We start from the raw sequence: 22,544 nt of genomic DNA, 5'->3' as shown, positions 1-22,544 counted from the left end.
CTTGTCAAAGCCTAAGATAAAGCGTGGTGAAATGGCTCAGCTTCTACTGTATTTATCACTGCTTGGCTTTACATCTACACCATTGAAAGATGGCTGACGATGCCAAGAGTATCCGCAATAGCATCGAAACATAAATAGATAATTTTCTTAACTTTTCATAATCTTATCTCTTAGGGTGTGTTACCTTCTCCATGACCCTACTGACCCTATTTTCAGATTCCTCAAAGGCCAGTTTACTTAGTAATAGTTTGAAGTTAAAAGAAGACACAAGTCCATCAAGTTCCACCTGTAACCCAACATATTAAACCAAATGTTAATTGCCCCATATAAGGGTAAAGATAAAGACCCTTCTCAACTCCACATATGGCACTCATACTAGTTCCCTGGTTCAACATCCCATCTCCAGAATCTAATACTATAAACCTGTAGTATTAGATTTCTCAAGACAGGCATCTAGGCCCTAATTTGAACTTGTTTAATGAATCAACCATTACAACATCATGTGGCAGAGAGTTCTATCATTTCACTGCTCGTACAGTAAAAAATATCCATAGTCTCAGGGCTCGTACAGTAAAGAATCCATAGTCTCACTGCTCGTACAGTAAAGAATCCATAATCTCACTGCTCACATTGTAAAGAATGGCTGCCTGTGATTATTATACATTCTTTCCTCTAGACGTAGAGGATGCATTCTTGTCATTGTTGCTGGCCTAGGTGTAATAAGATCATTATACAGATCTCTGAAATGTCTCCTCATATATTTGTACATCATAATAAGATTGCCCCTAAGCCTTTGATTTTCCAAATTGAATAACCCTTTGTTATTACAGTTCACACATTTCCTTAGTATCGTTGGTGGTTCCTCTCTGCAACTGCTGTAGTTCAGCTTTGTCCTTTGTATATGCTGGAGCCCAAAAATTGTACACAGTATTCTAAGTGAAGCCGCACTTGTAACTTGCATAGAGGCGAAACTCAGTTCTTGTCATGAGCATCTATGCCTCTTTTAATGCAAACCATAATTTTATTTGCTTTTGCAGCAGCTGATTACCTTACAGAGTTTACAATCTTCTGCAAATATTGAATTACTACTCTGTATCTCCCCTACAAGATCATTAATAAATACATTAAATAAGAGGGCCCAATTCTGATCCCTGCTGTACCTTAATGTTAACTGTGAACCAATCATCATCAGTTATCATTGTTAATCACCCTCTCTTTACTAAAAACTAATTACACATATTTTCCCATAGTCCCATTGCTCTCAATTTATTTGCCAACCTTTTATGTGACACTGAACCAAATGCCTTTGAAACTTCCAGATAGAGGACTTCACCGGCCTTACCCTGGTCCATTCTGGAACTTACATCCTCATTAACGCTGATAAGATAATGTTGAAAAGACCGATCCCTCATAAACTCATGTTGATGCTGGGTTATTAGGTTACTTTTAGTGAGATGCTCCAAGATCCATCTCTTAGAAAACCCTCTAAGGTTAAACTTATAGTCCAATAGTTTCCTGACTCAGTATTTGATCCCATTTTGAATCATGGCACCACATTTGCAATGTGCCAGTCCTATATTACAGATCCTGTTAGAATATTGAAAATAATGGTCTGTCTATCACTGAACTTAATTCCTGCAGTACCTCGGGGGTGAATGCCATCCGGGCTCAGTGATTTTGTCTACTTTAGTGATTTTGACGTGACGCTGTACTTTCTGCTGAGTTAAGCAGGTTACATTTACTTGAGAATTTATGGTGTCCCGATCATGTCATTTGTCAGGGATTTTCTTGTGTAAATAGTATAGAGAAAAAGGTGTTTAGTAGATTGACCTTTCACTTATCTTCTTCCACCATTTCTCCCAGTTTATTTTTGAGGAGGCCAACACTATTCATTTTGAGTTTCTTACTGTTTAAGTAGCTGAAGAATATTTTTGTCAATGAGCCTCAAAATAAACTCTCAATATTCCAACTTCGGAAAACTGTTTTTGTAAGATGTTCTCCAAAATGGTTTTCAAAATGCCAATCACTCAAAGTCAAAACATTTATATGGGCAGTAATTAATGCTACCTAGGTGAGCTTTACTCTAAGGCAGGGTTAAAAATGTGAACTGAAATGTAAATTGATGTGCATGCAAAATGTAAATGCATGTACACACAAGGCCACTAGACAGAGAAAAAACAAAAACAAGCAAAATACCCAAATAACTGGAAGTAAATGGATAAATCGCACAGTGCAAAAATAATAATAAATAATAAAGGGTATTTACTAAACATAATTTTGATCAAAATAATGTAAAAGTTATCCCGCAACGTCAAGGCAACCCTTATGGAACAGTCCTAACTCTAATATTAAAAACCTTACTATTTGTCAAGTGACGTACATATGGATAAGGGCAGAGAGACTGAATCCCTAGTATAAGCATAAACCTGAGGCAGAATGAACCTTTCAGCTCAGACAGAGGGCGGCCACAAACTTTTATATGCACTGAAGCACACTGAACTACAAAGAAAAAAACCTGCAAGTCTGAACTGAAACGTAAATTGATGTGCATGCAAAATGTAAATGCATGTACACACAAGGCCACTAGACAGAGAAAAACCAAAAACAAGCAAAATACCCAAATAACAGGAAGTAAATGGATAGATCGCACAGTGCAAAAATAATAATAAATAATAAAGGGTATTTAGTAAACATAATTTTGATCAAAATAATGTAAAAGCTATCCTGTCACGTCAAGGCAACCCTTTGTTTACTAAATACCCTTTATTATTTATTATTATTTTTGCACTGTGCGATCTATCCATTTACTTCCAGTTATTTGGGTATTTTGCTAGTTTTTGGTTTTACTCTAAGGCAGGGTTGTCAAACTCAAATGCACAAAGGGCCAAAATGAAAACCTTGGACAAAGTCGCGGGCCAACCAGTATACAGTATAATGGGCCCCACAAAGTCCTCCATACAGAATAATGGAACCCACAAAGCCATCCATGAAGAATAATGGGCCCCACATATTCCTCCATACAGAATAATGGGCCCCACATAGTCCTCCAACCAGAATAATGGGCCCCACATAGTCCTCCATAAAGAATAATGGGCCCCACATAGTCCTCCATACAGAATAATTGGCCCCATATAGTCCTCCATTCAGAATAATGAGCCCCACATAGTCCTCCACACAGAACAATGGGCCTCACATAGTCCTCCATGCAGAATAATGGGCCCCACATAGTCCTCCATACAGTGTAATAGGCCCCACATAGTCCTCTATGCAGAATAATGGGCCCCACATAGTACTCCATACAGTATAATGGGCTCCACATAGTCCTCCATACAGTATAATGGTCCCACATAGTCCTCCATACAGTATAATGGGCCCCACATAGTTCTCCATACAGTATAATGGGCCCCGCATAGTCCTCCATACAGTATAATGGGCCCACATAGTCCTCCATACAGTATAATGGGCCCCATATAGTCCTCCATACAGAATAATGGGCCCCACATAGTCCTCCATAGAGAATAATGGGCTCCACATAGTCCTCCAAACAGAATAATGGGCTCCACATTGTCCTCCATACAGTATAATGGGCCACATAGTCCTCTATACAGTATAATGGGCCCCACATAGTCCTCTATGCAGAATAATGGGCCCCACATAGTCCTCCATACAGTATAATGGGCTCCACATAGTCCTCCATACAGTATAATGGCCCCACATAGTCCTCCATACAGTATAATGGGCCCCACATAGTTCTCCATACAGTATAATGGGCCCCACATAGTCCTCCATACAGTATAATGGGCCCCACATAGTTCTCCATACAGTATAATGGGCCCCGCATAGTCCTCCATACAGTATAATGGGCCCACATAGTCCTCCATACTGTATAATGGGCCCCACATAGTCCTCCATACAGAATAATGGGCCCCACATAGTCCTCCGTAGAGAATAATGGGCTCCACATTGTCCTCCATACAGTATAATAGCCCCACATAGGGGTGGTGGTTCTGGTGTCGTAGGCCAAATAAAACCACCCTGTGGGCCAGATTTGGCCCACAGACCAGAGTTTGACATGTATGCTCTAAGGTGAAGGGATCTTTGGAGTAGAAAGGTATTGTAGATCATTAGGGTTCTTCATTATTGTTTCTGGCATCAAGAAACTTGTTTTTCCACTGAGTACAATTCTTCCTGGCAGATCATTCACCTTTAAAGACTCAAGCACCAGCGGATGGAAAACTCTCAGCCAAAAGGGATCTTAAAAACTTCGGTATTTTCCAGACACTGGGACAGAAGAAAAAATTACAAATCCACATTTTGTTTTTAGAGTAAAACTGAGTATTACACAAATGTTAATTACATCTACCCCTGCACCAAGGCTTTTGGGGCTCTGTAAAATGTTCGCTCTAAAATTGGTGTGTAGCTGGTGAGATACCAGTCAATTTGCAGCTCTGCAGCAATCACTCCAATAATAATGGTGCCTGTCCATTTTAATAATTACCTATTCTAAGACATTATGTACGTACCTGTAACTAAAATTGTCTTGCCTCATGATTCCCGAATTTTATACTTATGCAACATGCCTTAGGCTGGTTTGACCATCCACCTCTACAACAAGAAAAAATAAATAAATGTGATGCAAACTGGAGGGACCTTGGCATCAATTAGGAAAGTAAAGAATAGAATCCCTGAACTGTAGCAATCACTAATGTATGTATAGACAGCAACATGTGCCAATAACGTGAGATACTTAGTAAATTAAAAGGAAAAAAAAAAGGCTGCGAATGTTGTTCATGGAGAAGCAAATTGTTGAGTTATTCTGCCATCTGTTGGTGACTTGAGTGTAAGACAGCACAATATAGCTGCTTTCAAAAATGGCCTTAGTATAGCAGCATGGCATAAAAAATGGATGTCATTCTCATGCGTGTGTTGTGTGTGTACTTTAACTTTTTAATGGATAAGAAAAGTTAAAAAATGTTTTTTGTTTTTATTTTTCATATGAGAAAAAAAGGATGCAAGAAAGATTGTAAAAACGGACACATGGACCAAAAATGGGTCCAGCGCACTGAAAAAAAAACTACAAACCAATTTTTTTTATATATGAGAAAAAAAATGACTTGTGAAACTGGCCTTTGTGTATGTACATATAACTTTTTTCCAGGCAGGCGAAACCAACAAATTTTTCAATAGGAAAATGCTTTAGGAAGTGCCTGCATTTTTTTTCGGAATCATCTTTTTTGTGTGTTTTTTTTGTTTCTCGAACGCGTTTTGATATTCTTGACAATCAATATTTTTTGGGGTTTTTTTTAAACATTTTTTGATCATTTTTTTTTTTTACTTACATTTTCCAGTCCTAATTTTTTTTCAACAATAACATTTTTTAAGCAAAAACACTGGAAAAACATTAAAAAAAAGTATCTTCCTGGCATCTTTTCAGTTTTCCTGTCGTCTTCTATTACAAAATATAAAACAGAAAATTCTCGAAGAATTGTCGGGTGATTTCTTTTAACCGCTTGGCGTCTTTGGAAGCCTGAATCTATTAAAAGGTGAAAAAAAAATGAATATGTGAGCAACAAGTTGTTTGCATATAGAAATGCAAATGACAATGGATTGTATGTTTAGCTAGCGCTTTGTCAGGTGGTTTTCAGAGTGAAATCCTCCTGAAGAAGAAGACGTGCACATACCCTTAGTCATACATCCAGGTGCTGGGCAAGATTAGTAATTCTGTAGAGGTCATGATTAGATCAGGGTCACACGGCCATTGATTCTCTCATTCAAGAGAATTGGGACGATTATGCAAATGACATTCAGCCCAAACTCCGTCAGAGTTTGATCCGAGTGTCAGTGCTACTGTGCTCCGATCCAATCGCAGCACAGGTGTGGAGGAGACAAAGAAAGTCATTTCTCCATCTCCTCCATTGCCGGCATCCGCGGTAATTGCACTGCACTCGGATGATACTTGGATGCACTTGCAGCATGCTGCAAGTGTTTTCTCCCGCCAATTTTTTTTTTTGCTTTGTCTGAATAAGGAGCAAATTATGCTTTTTGGGACCAGTTTAATTCAAAATCTCGGTATTGGGGTTACCGATGTGATGAGCCCGTCTGTTCCAAGAAATAGAAGAGCCAGGAGCTAATCTTTTACAATGCATAAATCACAAGTGGGACGTGTTTGTTAATCTACTGGCAGAACCTGTATTCTATCCCCAGGCAAATAGCATCAACTTGTGATATGAAATGAGGGCTGCGATATTAAAGACAACATCGAAGGGACTGATATAAAATTCTTAACCGGATGATCAAACAATAGAGAACTAAGGAAGTCCCAGCATGGAGGCAGGTATGGTTTTACTTATAATATATATGTCTCTATATTTATGCACCTGATTGTCATATACTGTTCGTATACCGCTGTAATTGAAATATTTGGTGTATGAAAAGTCTTGGTTTATCTTTATCTTGTGATCAAAGTAATGCTATCAAGCTCACAAATTATAGAATTTCTTACACCATAATGTCAATATATATTTGAAAGACTTGTCAAGTACAGGGCTGAAAAGATATGGACACATTTGAGGGACATTCTTTTTTTCTTAAATGGATGCATTTTGGGCTAAAAATCATTTTTGCAATTGGGTTTCATAAAAAATTTTGCACTGTTGCTGTTTGCAGAATGAGTTAACTGAGAATCCATAAGCAAGCTCATTCTGGCAGGAAGTGTGTATTTCTTTTATTTATGTTTTTCTGAGCTCCTCGCAGCTGATTTACAACCACATGAAAATTGAAGTTGAACTTAGTGGATATAAATAGAGATGAGAGATCCCGAACTGTTCGTACCGGACAGTTAGTGGAGAGAGAGAGTCTTCACTGTTTTCAATGGAAGTCGGGTTCTGGTTCAAGTTTGGGTAGAGTTCTGGTACTTGAACCAAACTTTGGAATAAAGTTCGGTAGGGTACCAGAACCCGAACTTCCATTGGTAAGCTCATCCCTAGTTATAAACCAGCTGAGAGAAGCTGAGAAGAAGTAAGAAAAGAGTTATAAACCCTACCCTCACAACAAGCTCACTGATGGATCCTCAGTTGACTCATTCTGCATCCAGCAATGAGCAGGTAAGCATATTTGGCCCCGTTAAAATAAAAACACCTATACTATACCCCACGCCCAATCAGCACTGGCATCACCGTCCCCGCCTTCAGACAAATCGAACTTCGAGAGGAAGTCAGACAGCAGGCTTTCTATTGATATTCAATACGTCTGTAGGTGGGGACAGTGACGCCAGCGCTGATTGACCGCTGACATAACAACCTCACATGAGCCCCAGGAATATATAGGTGTTTTTATTTTAACGGGGGCAAACATGGGGAATGAGAAGGGGTTGCCCAAGTAGTAGACAACCCCTTTAAGCACTTTTAGACTACAGCAGATGAGGACTTTCTGCATCCGCACTGGTGTAAACTTTCTGCTCATCTCATTATGATTATAGTAATAGTTTGCTATGATTACAGGTTTTAACATTCTGATCACAGATTTATTACAAGTGTCTTGGAGCTCCATTAGGATTGGATTGCTTTTCTTTTAGCTATTTCTCTAGGTTTAAACACTAATAAATAATCTGCTTTACCAATCATTACCACGTCTCACCTTCAAGTTCAAGAATTTTCACACATCCTGCTTCTTCATGGATATTATTTAACTAAATCGCACTGCTGGAGCCTTAAAGGGAATCTGTCACCAGAATTTTGCTACCTAATCTGAGAGCAGTGTAATATAGAGATAGAGACCCTGATTCTAGCGATATATCACTTAATGGGATGCTTGCTGTAGTTTTGATAAAATCAGTTTTTTCAGCAGGAGATTATCACTAGAGGACTAGTAAACTTGCTGCCCGGTAGTCAATCATATGTGTAAGCTGAGTATAACCCCGCCCCAACACTGATTGGCAACTTTCTGCCTATACCCAGTGTACACAGGAAGCAGCCAATCAGTGATGTGGGAGGGGTTATACAGAGCTCAGCATTCTGAGCACTGCTAGATCTGCAGCAGAGAAAACAGGGATTGTGTCAAAACTGCAGTAAGCAGCCCAGTAAGTGATACATCGCTGGTATCAGGGTCTCTGACCACATATTATGTTGCTCTCAGAGGGTGTAGCTCAAACCTGCTGGCAGATTCACTTTTAAAGAGCTATATAAGAGTACCTTTGGGGGTAGGGTTATCATATAGAGTTAATTATATCCTTAGGAGTGCACAGTAAACACCATTTGTACACAATGTGGATTTTTTGTGATATGTTGTGGTCTCTTATGCACAAGGGAAATAACGTTACATATGCTGATTATATATGTCTTCCGCATGGTACCAACTATCCCAATATGTGACGTTATATACCGGGTGCATCTGTTTGGAGCTTAGCTCGCTCCATAGGCGGTCAGTGCCAGCTATTACAGTGGATAAAATAAGTATTTGATACTCTGCTGATTTTGCAAGTTTTCCCACCTACAAAGAATGGAGAGGTCTGTAATTTTTATCGTAGGTACACTTCACCTGTGAGAGACAGAATCTAAAAAGAAAATCACATTGTATGGTTTTTAAATAATTACATTTCATTTTATTGCATGAAATAAATATTTGATCACCTACCAACCAGCAAGAATTCTGTCTCCCACAGACCTGTTAGGTTTTCTTTAAAAAGCCCTCCTACTCTGCACTCATTACGTGTATTAATTGCAACTGTTTAAACTTGTTACCTGTATAAAAGACACCTGGTCCATACACTCAATCAATCACACTCCAACCTCTCCACCATGGCCAAGACCAAAGAGTAGTCTAGGGACACAAGAGACAAAATAGTAGACCTTGACAAGACTAGGATGGGCTAAAGGACAATAGGCAAGCAGCTTGTTGAGAAGGCAGCAACTGATGGCACAATTATTAGAAAATGGAAGAAACACAAGATGACTGTCAATCTTCCTCAGTCTGGGGCTCCATGCAACATCTCACCTCGTGGGGTAAGGATGATTCTGAGAAAGGTCAGGAATCAGTCCAAAACTACACTGGAGGACCTGGTCAATGACCTGAAGAGAGCTGGGACCACAGTCTCAAACATTACCATTAGTAACACACTAGGCCGTCATGGATTAAAATCCTGCAGGGCACGCAAGGTCCCCCTGCTCACGCCAGCACATGTCCAGGCCCATTTGAAGTTCAGTTAGAACTTTTTGGTATCAACTCCACTAGTCGTGTTTGGAGGAAGAAGAAGGATGAGTACAATCCCAAGGACACTATCCCAACCGTGAAGCATGGTGGGGAAACACCATACTTTGGGGGTGCTTTTCTGCAAAGGGGACAGGATGACTGCACCGTATTGAAGGGAGGATGGATGAGATCTTGTATTGCAAGATTTTGGCCAACAGCCTCCTTCCCTCAGTAAGAACATTGAAGATGGGTCGTGGCTGCGTCTTCCAGCATGACCATGACCCGAAACACACATCTAGGGCAATTAAGGAGTGGCTCCGTAAGAAGCATTTCAAGGTCCTGGAGTGGCCTAGCAGTCTCCAGACCTGAACCCAATAGAAAATCTTTGGAGGGAGCTGAAACTCAATGTTGCCCAGTGACAGCCCCGAAACCTGAAGGATCTGGAGAAGATCTGTATGGAGGAGTGGGCTAAATTCCCTGCAGCAGTGTGTGCAAGCGTGGTCAAGAACTACAGGAAACGTCTGACCTCTGTAATTGCAAACAAAGGTTTCTGTACCAAATATTAAGTTCTGTTTTTCTATTGTATCAAATACTTACTTTGTGTAATAAAATGCAAATTAATTATGTAAAAATCACACAATCTAATTTTCCGGATTTTTTTCTTAGATTCTGTCTCTCACAGGTGACGTGTAGCTACGATACAAATTACAGACTTCTCCATTCTTTGTAGGTGGGAAAACTTGCAAAATCGGCAGCGTATCAAATACTTATTTTCCCCGCTGTTTGGTTCGAGTGCTCTAGTGATTGTCATCAATTTTTTATGCCAAATCAATAATTGTTAGGCAGCTGTCAGCAGGTTGATAAACTCTGTTAGTTATTAACATCTAGTTAGTAATCAATGTGTAGATAAGTTATACTTCATCTGAAGGAGATGCATTTGTCAGTTCAGCAGGAACCATGGACAATATCACCGGGGCCCCATCTCCTGGTCCTAAATATGCCACCTTTGAGACTCCTGATATAATCGTTGTTGTCCTTTATTTTGTGTTTGTCCTTGCAGTTGGAATATGGGTAAGTCCATAGTTATTAAGATGTTGTCTATTATACGTTACGGGTCCTGGTGAGACCCATTCACTATCACTAGACTTGAGTACATGGTTTGGACATCATTGAAACCAAATTTTACAATTTGTTTATGTCACAGATGCCCCTTCTGTACATCTGCATCTTCAATATCTGGAGTTGTCCCTTTGGACACGGCTTTCTTTGCAACCATGAAATGTTTAATATTACAGATCAAGGGTACTAGATTTCTGCATGGATGTATTCTCAGTGTCCCAAATTAGGGAAAAATTTGAGAAAAAAAATTCTCCCAACAGTTACGGTAATTGGCACCTGCTTCATGGGTCTTTTGTCGTAGAACACAACAAGATGGTTGGATTAAGCTGGTTCAGATGGGCGTAGTCTGTATTTGGACCACAATGCCTGGACTGACCACAGGTCTCTCAACCTGAACTTACAGTATGGTAGACACATGTGAGGTTGTAACTTCGGGTTTTTGAAAGCTGCGGTCAGTCTGGCGATTGTGGTCCGTGGACCATAAAATATGCCTCTCTGTCCTGGGCCTAAAGTTTGGACTCAATGGACTTGTTTGTTTTTACAACATCAGCAGTTATGGATGTACTTGAGTTTATTGCACAATATGAGTTGTCTGCTTGGCTAAAATTCTATTTCTTGAGCATGGACCTACAACCATTGGGTAAGATTCTCTTCATCTCTCGGAGGATCATTGTCCAGAAGAGCAAGATATTGATCTGTTGAAGATACCAAGGATGTCCGATGCATTTGCACTCACTGAGCTCGAAACTATTGCTCTTCATAGAAAATAGAATAGAACATATACTGTATGATAAGTGAGTTCATTGGCCATATGGCATTTTTAAAGTCACCAAATGGAGTTCCTTCTGGAAATTATCCAATGTTACTCAATATGGCTCGATAAGTGGCCAAAATACATGATGATGCATACATGATCCATTCATTGTCCATCTCGCTCATGCAAATTCTGAGGTCTAGGTCTAAGTATTTGTCAGTTTGGCCATTTGTACTCACATCCCCAGCAGATACCAGGTCAGTTCCCCATACTTATTGTGGTCCGAAAAAAACAATGTCCAATGGTTTCAACCAACGTATTGGGAAGAACTTGATTGAGATTTAGTTTCACTTTTGAATGTTGTTTTCACCCTATTGATCTATAAGGTACATAAAAATCCATACGGGATGAACCGATCTGCCCAAAAAAAGAAAAAAAAATCCCAAGTGGTGATCAGATTGAACCAACAGGATTTAGGATTATCTTGAACATCACAAACTAAACTTTGCAGCTTTTATCTTTAAATTTATGGTTTGGTATTTTTTTTATTTATTTTAATGTATTTGACTAGAACTTAGAAGAAAATTTAGGGGTGAATCTGTGTGACAGCTAATTTATGGGAACTCGGGGGGCTAGAAGAAAAAGATCATCTGTCAATGGGTCTTGTCTGATATTTATCACTCATCTCTAAGTAGATGGAGTAGAGCAGATCCCACTAATAGATATACTTTCATGGTTGTTCTTAAGAACCAGCAGACTCTTTTTGCAGCCGTGGACAACCCTTAAAACGCAGTCTGTCAGCACAGAATGACTGTTCAAACTAAGCACAGGCGCTCAGTGCACTCTTGGTGTGGCCAAACAGTTGAGTGCACCTTCCCATCTACTTGTTTTCCATCTATCTCTACTAGTGATGAGCGCAAGTGCTTGTTACTCGAGTTTGCCGAGGGTGCTCAGGTATGCACCGAGTATCGCAGGTGCTCGAATGACATGTTCAAGTTCCTGCATGTTTAGACAGCCACAAAACATGCGGGGATTGCCCTTGTTTGTCAGGCAATCCCCGCATGTTTTGTGGCTGTCTAACAGCGGTGAAACGTGAGGGCGAACATCTCACTCGAGCACCCACGATATTCGGTGCACCCTCGGCAAACTTGAGTAACGAACACTTACGTTCATCACTAACCTCCACCCTTTTCTGGCTCTATAAAGCCAGAACTGTCAATCATAGAACCGGTGGGGGAATACAGGGAAAACAAGCAGGTGGGAAAGTGCACTTAAATGTTTGTCCACACCAAGGGTGCACCGAGCGCCCATGCATTAGTCCATGTGAATATTCTCCTCCATGCACAAAGATTTCTGGCTATGGTATATCAGTAGGGAACCAACACCCAATGTTTAATGGTAAATGATCATGTGCAATTAATTAATTTACACCGTGGATATATATCTTAGTTTTGTCTGGTTTTCACTACTCCAATATCAGCTGTCTCTGCTATCTTCAGTCATTATATGTAATTACACGTAATACAAAGGTCACTAGCAAGATGCAGAAATAGAAAACACTCAGGAATATGGGAATTCCTCAGTACATGAATAAATAAAATGCAGACCTAAAATTAAAGCATCATTCAGACTTCATTGATTTTTCTTGTATGTAAACAGGTGCTTGGATACAACAGCGCAGACAATGAGGAGACAGTGGGACTCAAACAAAACTATGTGTTTAACGAGCACAGAAGAAAATCTAACTAAATAAATATATACATGTACAGAGAAGTGCAATATTGTGGTTAGCAGTAACAAGATCTATACAATATATTATGACTAGTGTTGAGCGAGTATGTTCTGTCCGAGTATGCTCGGGCCGAGCACCGAGTATTTACAGCTGCTCGGTGATATGGTTGAATCGCTCCCGTGTGCGAGATTTGCAACTGTTTGACATCTTTATTACATGTGAGGAATGTCTATTTCTTAAACATTCCTCACATGTAATAAAGCTGTCAAACAGTTGCAAATCATGCACACGGGAGCGATTCAACCATATCACCGAGCAGCTGTAACTACTCGGAGCTCGGCCCGAGCATACTCGGCGAAAGGGTTAATAGAACATACTCGCTCAACACTAATTATGACGCTTTCTGAGACTAGATACAATGTCTATTGAACGTTCTATTTCCAGTATTTTTACACTGTCCTTTTATCTAGCAGTTAAACGACGGTGGATAGTGATGCTTAATATACAGGGTGGTCCAAAAGTAGTGGACAGAAAATAATATCATTTATTTTGATTTATATATAAAATTATATTTACTAACACAAGCATAACATTGACAATTAAATTTTATTCTGAACAATAATACAAAAGCCCTTAAATTTTATTAACGCAGGTGCTCAAACTGTTTTCCATTACAATTTGCACAGCTTTGAAGTCTGCCTCTTACGCTTCAACAAACTTTTTTGCACAAGTCTCTTTGGGTATTAATTTCTTGAAATGCATCTCTTATGTAATCTTTCAAATCACTGACACTTTTTGGTTTTCGACTATAAACTTTGTCCTTTGTCTCCCGAAAAGAAAAAATCCATTGGGGTCAAGTCTGGTGAACGTGTCGGCCAATCAAGTGGGCCTCTTCGGCCAATCCATTTATTAGGAAATGTTTCATCAAGATACTCGCGGACTACTCTTGAATAATGTGGAGGGGCCCCATCTTGTTGGAAATAAAGGTCATTTGAATTAGGCTGTTGCTGTAACTGGGGAACAACTTGATTCATTAGAACTTCAAGATACTTATCTCCTGTGACTGTTCCATCAAAAAATATTGGTCCTAAAACACCAAAACTTGAAATACCACCCCAAACATTGACACCAGGCTCATTTAGTTGTTGCTCTAATGTTAAATGCATGTTCTCATTATACCAGTAAATACAATTATAGAGAGAAACCAAGAACAAGAAAAAAAACCAAATAACTGAAAGTAGATGTATAAATAGCACAGTGCAAAAATAATAATAAATAATAAAGGGTATTTAGTTAACATAATTTTGATCAAAATAATGTGAAAGCCATCCCGCCACTTCACGGCAACCCTTATGGGACAGTCCTAACTCTAATATTAAAAACCTTACCATTTGTCAAGTGACATACATATGGACAAGGGCAGAGAGACTGATCCCTAGTGTAAGCATAAAACCGAGGCAAAATGAGCGTCTCAGCCCAGACAAAGGGCGGCCACACCCTTTTATATGCACTAAAGCATACTGACTGCAAAGAAAAAACCTGAAGGTCTGAACTGAAACGTAAGTTGATGTGCATGCAAAATGTAAATGCATGTTCACACAAGGCCATTAAACAGAGAGAAACCAAGAACAAGAAAAATACCCAAATAACTGAAAGTAGATGTATAAATAGCACAGTGCAAAAATAATAATGAATAATAAAGGGTATTTAGTTAACATAATTTTGATCAAAATAATGTGAAAGCCATTCCGCCACTTCACGGCAACCCTTATGGAACAGTCCTAACTCTAATATTAAAAACCTTACCATTTGTCAAGTGACATACATATGGACAAGGGCAGAGAGACTGATCCCTAGTGTAAGCATAAAACCAAGGTTTTTTCAGTAAATACAATTATGTCTGTTAATATGGCCGGAAAATTAGAAAGAAGCTTCATCACTCCACATAATGTTATCTACAATTACTGGATTTTGTTTGATAAATCTCCCCCTTCATAACCTTATTACACTTTCTGTCCACCTACTTTTGGACCACCCTGTATATGCTTCAGCTTAACGGCATCACTCTCCCTACCAGGCACATCACAGTTGTATTTCCTTTAAGTGTCAGCGCTCTCGTTACACTGGCCCTAATGGGGTCACTGGTATTTCCCGCTAGCCCACAAGTCCTAGAGATGTAAGTCACGTGATGTGTGGCGCCCCTGCGGGTTCAGTCACCACAGAGGTACTGCATCTCACCCAGAGGTGTGGTATCTCATTCTCAGGTAAGGATGGAGTACTGCCCGGGACCCTAACTCCTGCATCCAACACTACACTACTCCAGATCAGCAGGAGGGGGCAAGATGCATTGCTGCGGTGCTGAGCCCTGTCCCTGGCTGGAGTGGGGGGAACCAAGAGAGGGGGAACCATGTAGTGGGTGTGGGTGGAGGAAGAAGTTCAGGGGAGCACTTGAGAAGGAGGATATAAAAAGAGAAGCCATCTTGTGAGTGCAGTCCAGTCTGAGGGGAACAGTCAGTCAGTCAGAACAGTCTGAGTGCTCAGGAGGAGGGCCTAGTGAGAGGCCCAGGACAGACTGAAGAGAGGAGAGGAGCAGGAAGAAAGGCTCCAGTAAGACAGAAAGGATCCTAGGGACACGGGCAGTGCTGGAGGCCACCCGTACGCCCGAGTCTGCAGAAACGTGGAAGGATCAGGCCGCAGAGAGGGGACCGGCCCCTAAACTAGCAGAGTTCTTCAAGTCTCAACTAGATAACCGGAGGGTGCAGCATTTCAGGTGCTGCAGCCAACAGCACATCTAACTCGCCAAAAAGGTGGCCATTGAGGACACAGGGGACAGAGAAAATGTCGCCTGACAAGGTCCGCGGTCACTGGCTTGGGACACTGGGTGTATGGTGCAGGGAGACGGCCAGAAGGAACACACAGAAGGGGGTCCCGTTACGTACTCCGGAGGTACCTGGGAGTTTGCTGAACCCCTCCCTGAGTAAACACAGGACGGCGTGGGAAGTTACCCTGGCCCTGGTAACTTGGAGTCTAAAAATCGTTAGTAAAAGCCTGAAGACTGCACCCCACTGTCTCTGTGAATTATTACTGCGCCATCATCCCCTGCACCACCCTACACACCTACTTCATCTATAACATCCCTGCAATGCCCTGGAGCTAAGCTCTACCTGTGGAGAGCTAAACCAACTCTGCTGCACTAACATCAGCTCCAGAGGACCTGCTCCGCAGCGGCGGCTCCCTTTTGCCGCATACCTCAGGTGGCGTCACGAACATTTCATAAAAACTATAATCCCCTTACTATAAAATCCCCTTTTATTGGCCGCCCTGGGTCACGGACCGGGTCGCCGCCACTGTGACATCTCCCCTAGCAACAACCGGCCGGGCTACCGAGTACCCCACGGCCCAGGGGGCACGTCAGATGCACACTATGCTCTTCACTCTGACCGTCTTTGTCCCTGAAGCACAGCCTGTCCCACAGTCTGTACTGTACGTCTCTACTGGAAGCCATGGCCCGGACTTCTTTTAAGGACGACTGGAGTTCTTCTTTCCTCTGATCAGAATCAGGCCTTGGGTGCTTTACCGGTAAAGCCTGCACTTCAGAGCTTGACTGACGATATCTGGGCTTCGGATTTTGACGTGTGAAGTCTGGGTTTTGGTGTTTGACCGGCAAAGTCTGGGCTTCGGCACTTAACATGCGAAATCTGGGCTTCAGGGCTTGACCTGCGAAGTCCGGGCTTCGGCGTTTGACAGGGGTAGTCTGGGATTTGGGGCTTGACCGGTGAAGTATTGGCTTTGGCGTTTGATCTGCGAAGTCTGAGTTTCAGGGTTTGACCAGCGAAGTCTGGGCTTCAGGACTTGACCTGCGAAATATGGGCTTCTGGGTTTGACAGGGGAAGTCTAGGCTTTGGGGCTTGACCTAAGATGTCTGGCCTCCTCTGGGATCAGATCATTCCCAGGAACCACTACTCTTGTGGCGGCCACAACTCCTTCCCACTGCTCGCTCGTCCTCTTCTTCTTACATACTGGCGCCAACTGAGTTTCCCGGCCTTTTAGCAACTGCACCACAGCTGTTAACTGACCCGGTGTCCCCTTCAATCTCTTCCCTCAGGGAACATTCTCTCTGTCCTGCAGTTCCTGCCTGTCCAGTCCAACCAGCAGAGGCAGTATTTAATTGAGAGTGCCATTAAACGTTGACTAAGTACATCGTCTTCTCACCAGCCCCTCACACAGGGGCTGGCTGGCAAATTTTGGCCTAGGGGGCAAGCATACAGCAGTGGCCCATTAGCAGCGACACAGTCTCACTGCGCAGGTGCAAGACCAGCGCCGGACATGTAGAAATGCGCATGCGCCCCACCATAATAGCGCTTGCCGGGAGCAATATTCAAATACGTGGGCGGCACCAGCAGTGACCGAATAGCAGGATCACACCCCTGTGACTGAAAACTAGTGTTGAGCGAATTTGTTTGACATTTTAAATTTGGGTTCGTGTTCGGGGTTCCGGCTTGTTCGTGGCAATTGCCAATTGCCGATTTTTTGGCGCGAACAAGCCGGAACCCCGAACACGAACCCTAATTTGAAATGCCAAACAAATTCGCTTAACACTACTGAAAACGAGCAGGTAGGACAAAGTATATATAATGTTATAAAATCATTATACTACCACCAATTTTAATGAAAAAAGCTTGTTAGTGATGCAAATAAAGCAATGAGGGCAGTGTAGATAGTTCATGATAGGATCCTTTAAAGCCAAGGATGTCAAATTCAAATACACAGAGGGCCAAAGTTCAAAGCTTGGACAAAGTCGCGGACCAGCCTTGATATTTATTAAAAAAGTGTCTACAATTGAGGAAGTTTTTCTTTATCAAATATAATGATTAATTTAAAAATTATAGTGGAATATTATAATATGTTATGTAAAAGCAGTAAAAGGCATATAACCCAACGGCCTAATTTAAATATGTAATTTGACAGAGGATAAAGATCCTTGAATGAAACAGATAATAATGTATGATGCAAACAAAAGTGCCCCCAAACACAGTATGATACCCCCACAGCGAATTTCTCCACACTCACAGTATGATGACCCTACTGTACCCCTCTCCCTCAATCCCTCCAACAAAGAATGGTGACCCATCACAGTATGATTCTCCAACTGTAATCCCCACACAGCCCTCCATACAGTATAATGGCTACAAAGAGTCCTCCACACAGTATAATGGCCACAAAGAGTCCTCCATACAGTATAATGGCCACAAAGAGTCCTCCATACAGTATAATGGCCACAAAGAGTCCTCCATACAGTATACAGGGCCCACATAGTCCTCCATACAGAATAATGGCCACAAAGAGTCCTCCATACAGTATAATGGCCACAAAGAGTCCTCCATACAGTATACAGGGCCCACATAGTCCTCCATACAGAATAATGGCCCCACATAGTCCTGCATATAGTATAATGGGCCCCACATAGTCCTCCATACAGTATAACGGGCCCCACATAGTCCTCCATACAGAATAATGGGCCCCACATAGTCCAGCATATAGTATAATGTGCTCACATAGTCCTCCATACAGTATAATGGGCCCCACATAGTCCTCCATACAGAATAATGGCCCCATATAGTCCTGCATATAGTATAATGTGCTCACATAGTCCTCCATACAGTATACAGGGCCCCACATAGTCCTCCATACAGAATAATGGCCCCACATAGTCCTGCATATAGTATAATGTGTCACATAGTCCTCCATACAGTATAATGGGCCCCACATAGTCCTCCATACAAAATAATGGGCCCCACATAGTCCTACATACAGAATAATGGGCCCCAAATAGTCCTCCATACAGAATAATGGGCCCCACATAGTCCTCCATACAGTATAATGGGCCCCACATAGTCCTCCATACAGTATAATGGCCCCACATAGTGCTGCATACAGAATAATGGGCCTCACATAGTCCTTCCTAAAGAATAATGGGCCCCACATAGTCCTCCATACAGAATAATGGGCCCCGCATAGGCCACCATACAGAATAATGGCCCCACATAGTCCTCCATACAGAATAATGGCCCCACATACTCCTCCATACAAAATAATGGGCCCCACATAGTCCTCAATACAGTATAATGGGCCCCACATAGTGCTCCATACAGAATAACGGCCCCACATAGTCCTCCATACAGAATAATGGGCCCCACATAGTCCTCCATACAGTAAAATAGGCCCCACATATTGCTCCATACAGAATAACAGCCCCACATAGTCCTCCATACAGAATAATGGGCCCCACATAGTCCTCCATACAGTATAATGGCCCCACATAGTCCTCCATACAGAATAATGGGCCCCACATAGTCCTCCATACAGTAAAATGGGACCCACATAGTGCTTCATACAGAATAACGGACCCACATAGTCCTCCATACAGAATAATGGGTCCCACATAGTCCTCCACACAGTATACATAGCCCCGCATAGTGCTCCGTACTGTATACTTGGCCCTGCATAGTGCTCATAGTGCTCCGTACTGTATACATGACACCGCATAGTGCTCTGTACTGTATACATGGCCCCGCATAGTGCGCCGTACTGTATATATGGCCCCGTATAGTGTTCCGTACTGTATACATGACCCCGCATAGCGATCATAGAATCATAGAATCATAGAATGGTAGAGTTGGAAGGGACCTCCTGGGTCATCTGGTCCAACCCCCTGCTCAAAGCAGGATTCACTAAATCATCTCAGACAGATGTCTGTCCAGCCTCTGTTTGAAGACGTCCATTGAAGGGGAACTCACCACTTCTCGTGGCAGCCTGTTCCACTCATTAATCACCCTAACTGTCAAAAAGTTTTTTCTAATATCTAATCTGTGTCTCCTCCCATTTAGTTTCATCCCATTGCTTCTAGTCTTTCCTTGTGCAAATGAGAATAAAGATGATCCTTCTACAATGTGACAGCCCTTGACATATTTGTAGACAGCTATTAAGTCTCCTCTCAGTCTTCTTTTTTGCAAGCTAAACATTCCCAAATCCTGCAACCGTTCCTCATAGGACATGGTTTGCAGACCAGTCACCATTCTGGTCGCTCTTCTCTGAACTTGCTCCAGTTTGTCTATGTCTTTTTTAAAATGTGGTGCCCAAAACTGTACACAGTATTCCAGATGAGGTCTGACCAAAGAGGAGTAAAGACCGATAATGACTTCACATGATCTAGACTCTATGCTTCTGTTAATACATCCCAGAATTGTATTTGCCTTTTTTGCTGCTGCATCACACTGTTGACTCATGTTCAGTCTATGATCTATTAGTATACCTAAGTCTTTTTCACATGTACTGTTGCTTAGCTCTATTCCTCCCATTCTGTATATGCTTTTTTCATTTTTATTGCCCAGATGTAGTACTTTGCATTTTTCCCTGTTAAAAACCATTCTGTTGGTTGCTGCCCACTGCTCCAGTTTATTTAGGTCTTTTTGAATCCTCTCTCTCTCTTCTCTAGTATTAGCTATCCCTCCTAGCTTTGTGTCATCAGCAAATTTAATCAGTTTACCCTCAATTCCTTCATCTAAATCATTGATAAAGATGTTGAACAATACAGGTCCCAGGACGGAGCCCTGTGGTACCCCACTTGAGACATTCATCCAGCTGGATGTGAAGCCATTTACAACCACCCTTTGAGTCCGATCACTAAGCCAGTTATAAATCCACCTAACAGTTGCCTGGTCCATTGCATACTTGGTCATTTTTTCAATAAGGATGGTGTGAGATACTTTGTCAAATGCTTTGCTGAAGTCAAGATATACTATATCTACAGCATTTCCCTGATCCACCCAGTCAGTGATTCTGTCATAGAAGGAAATTAAGTTAGTCTGACATGACTTGTTAGTTACAAACCCATGCTGACTCTGGTTAATCACTTCATTCTTATCCATGTACTTACATACATGTTGTTTAATAATTTGTTCAAAGATCTTTCCTGGTATAGAAGTCAGACTCACCGGCCTATAGTTCCCTGGGTCCACCTTCTTCCCCTTTTTGAAGATAGGAACAACATTTGCTCTTCTCCAGTCTTCTGGGACTTCTCCTGTTCTCCAAGAATTTTCAAAGATTATGGAGAGTGGTTCTAAAATTTCTTCTATGATCTCCTTCAGTACTCTGGGGTGTAATTCATCTGGACCTGGAGACTTGAACTCATTTATGTTAGCTAAATATTCCCTCACAATCTTTCTGTTTACAGATAACTTGGATTCCTCTATTCCTCTAAAAGGACAGTGAAGATCAGTTGATGTTACATTTTCTTTCTGAGAGAAAACAGATGCAAAATAGGAATTAAAAAGTTTGGCCTTCTCAACATCCTCTCTTACCATTTCTCCATTTTCATCCTGTAAAAATCCTATAGCATCTTTGACTTTTCTTTTACTTTTGACATACCCCCAAAATCCTTTTTTATTGCTTTTGACATCTCTTGCAAGCCTTAATTCATTGTCAGCTTTAGCTAACCTGATACGTGCCCTGCAGGATCTGCAGACTGCATTATAATCTTCTTTAGATATGCCTCCCTCTTTCCATTTAATAAACATTTCTTTCTTTCTTTTTAGCTTGTGTTTAAGTTCTGTGTTCATCCATCCTGGTTTCCTTAAATGCTTCCCATTCTTCCTACTTTTCGGGATTGTTAACGATTGTGCTTTGAGAATCTTATTTTTAAAAATTTCCCATCCTTCCTGGACATTTTTGTCCTTAAGGACATCCAGCCATTGGATCCCTCCTATTCTCTTTCTGAGTCTCTTAAAATCTGCCTTTCTAAAATCTAACCTTGAAGTTTGAGTCTTCACATGTCTTCCTCCTCTAGTTATCCAAAATTCTATAATAGCATGATCGCTGCCTCCTAGCGTCCCAGTCACCTTTACCTCCTCAACCATTTCCTCCCTGTTTATAAGGATTAGATCCAAAGTAGCAGATCCCCTTGTTTTCTCCCCTACCTTTTGGAAGATAAAGTTGTCAGCAAGAGAGGATAAGAATTTGCTTGACCTGTTAGTTTTACTTGAGAGAGATTCCCAACAAATGTCTGGATAGTTGAAATCTCCCATGACCACTACGTCATATTTTTTGGAGAACTTGGTCATTTGATACATAAAGAGTTCATCCATATCTTCAGCTTGCCCAGGTGGCCTGTAGTAAATGCCTACAATGGGGTCCTTTCCGTTGTTCTCTCCTTGTATTCTTACCCAAACAGTTTCCACAGAACTCCCAGTCTCTGAAGCTTCAATCTGTGTGCAGATATACGCTTTTCTAACATACAATGCGACACCTCCTTACTGTATCCATACTGTATACATGGCCCCGCATAGTGCTCTGTACTGTATACATGACCCCGCATAGTGATCCGAACTGTATACATGGCCCCGCATGGTGCTCCGTACTGTATACATGACCCCGCATAGTGCTCCGTACTGTATACATGGCCCCGCATAGTGCTCCGTACAGTAAATATGGCCCAGCATAATGCTCCGTACTGTAAATATAGCCCCGCATAGTGCTCCGTACAGTAAATATGGCCCCGCATAGTGCCCCGTACAGTATACATGGTTCCGCATAGTGCTCCATACTGTATACATGACACCGCATAGTGCTCTGTACTGTATACATGGCCCCGCATAGTGCGCCGTACTGTATATATGGCCCCGCATAGTGTTCCGTACTGTATACATGACCCCGCATAGTGATCCATACTGTATACATGGCCCCGCATAGTGCTCT

At 41.6% G+C, this 22,544-nt stretch overlaps 1 protein-coding gene across 3 annotated transcripts in view; it reads left to right on the top strand.

Moving 5' to 3' along the window:
* The first annotated feature begins 6,189 nt into the window (after positions 1–6,189).
* SLC5A9 (solute carrier family 5 member 9) overlaps positions 6,190–22,544 on the top strand; it is a 103,667-nt gene continuing 87,312 nt past the window's right edge. For 2 of the 3 annotated variants that reach the window (XM_073643516.1, XM_073643514.1), the window contains exons 1-2: positions 6,190–6,334; positions 10,136–10,257. In XM_073643516.1, the coding sequence (XP_073499617.1) occupies positions 6,325–6,334; positions 10,136–10,257 (132 nt within the window). In that variant the 5' untranslated portion in view covers positions 6,190–6,324. The remainder of the gene's footprint in view (positions 6,335–10,135; positions 10,258–22,544) is intronic. The other variant, XM_073643515.1, reaches the window with a different exon arrangement.

This window comes from Phyllobates terribilis, unplaced genomic scaffold, assembly GCF_046119375.1.
Source record: "Phyllobates terribilis strain yellow unplaced genomic scaffold, ASM4611937v1 Scaffold_8__6_contigs__length_399053987, whole genome shotgun sequence".
NCBI lineage: Eukaryota > Metazoa > Chordata > Amphibia > Anura > Dendrobatidae > Phyllobates > Phyllobates terribilis.
The sequence above is the reverse complement of the archived record's forward strand: the minus strand, read 5'-3'. Positions and strand labels throughout refer to the sequence as shown.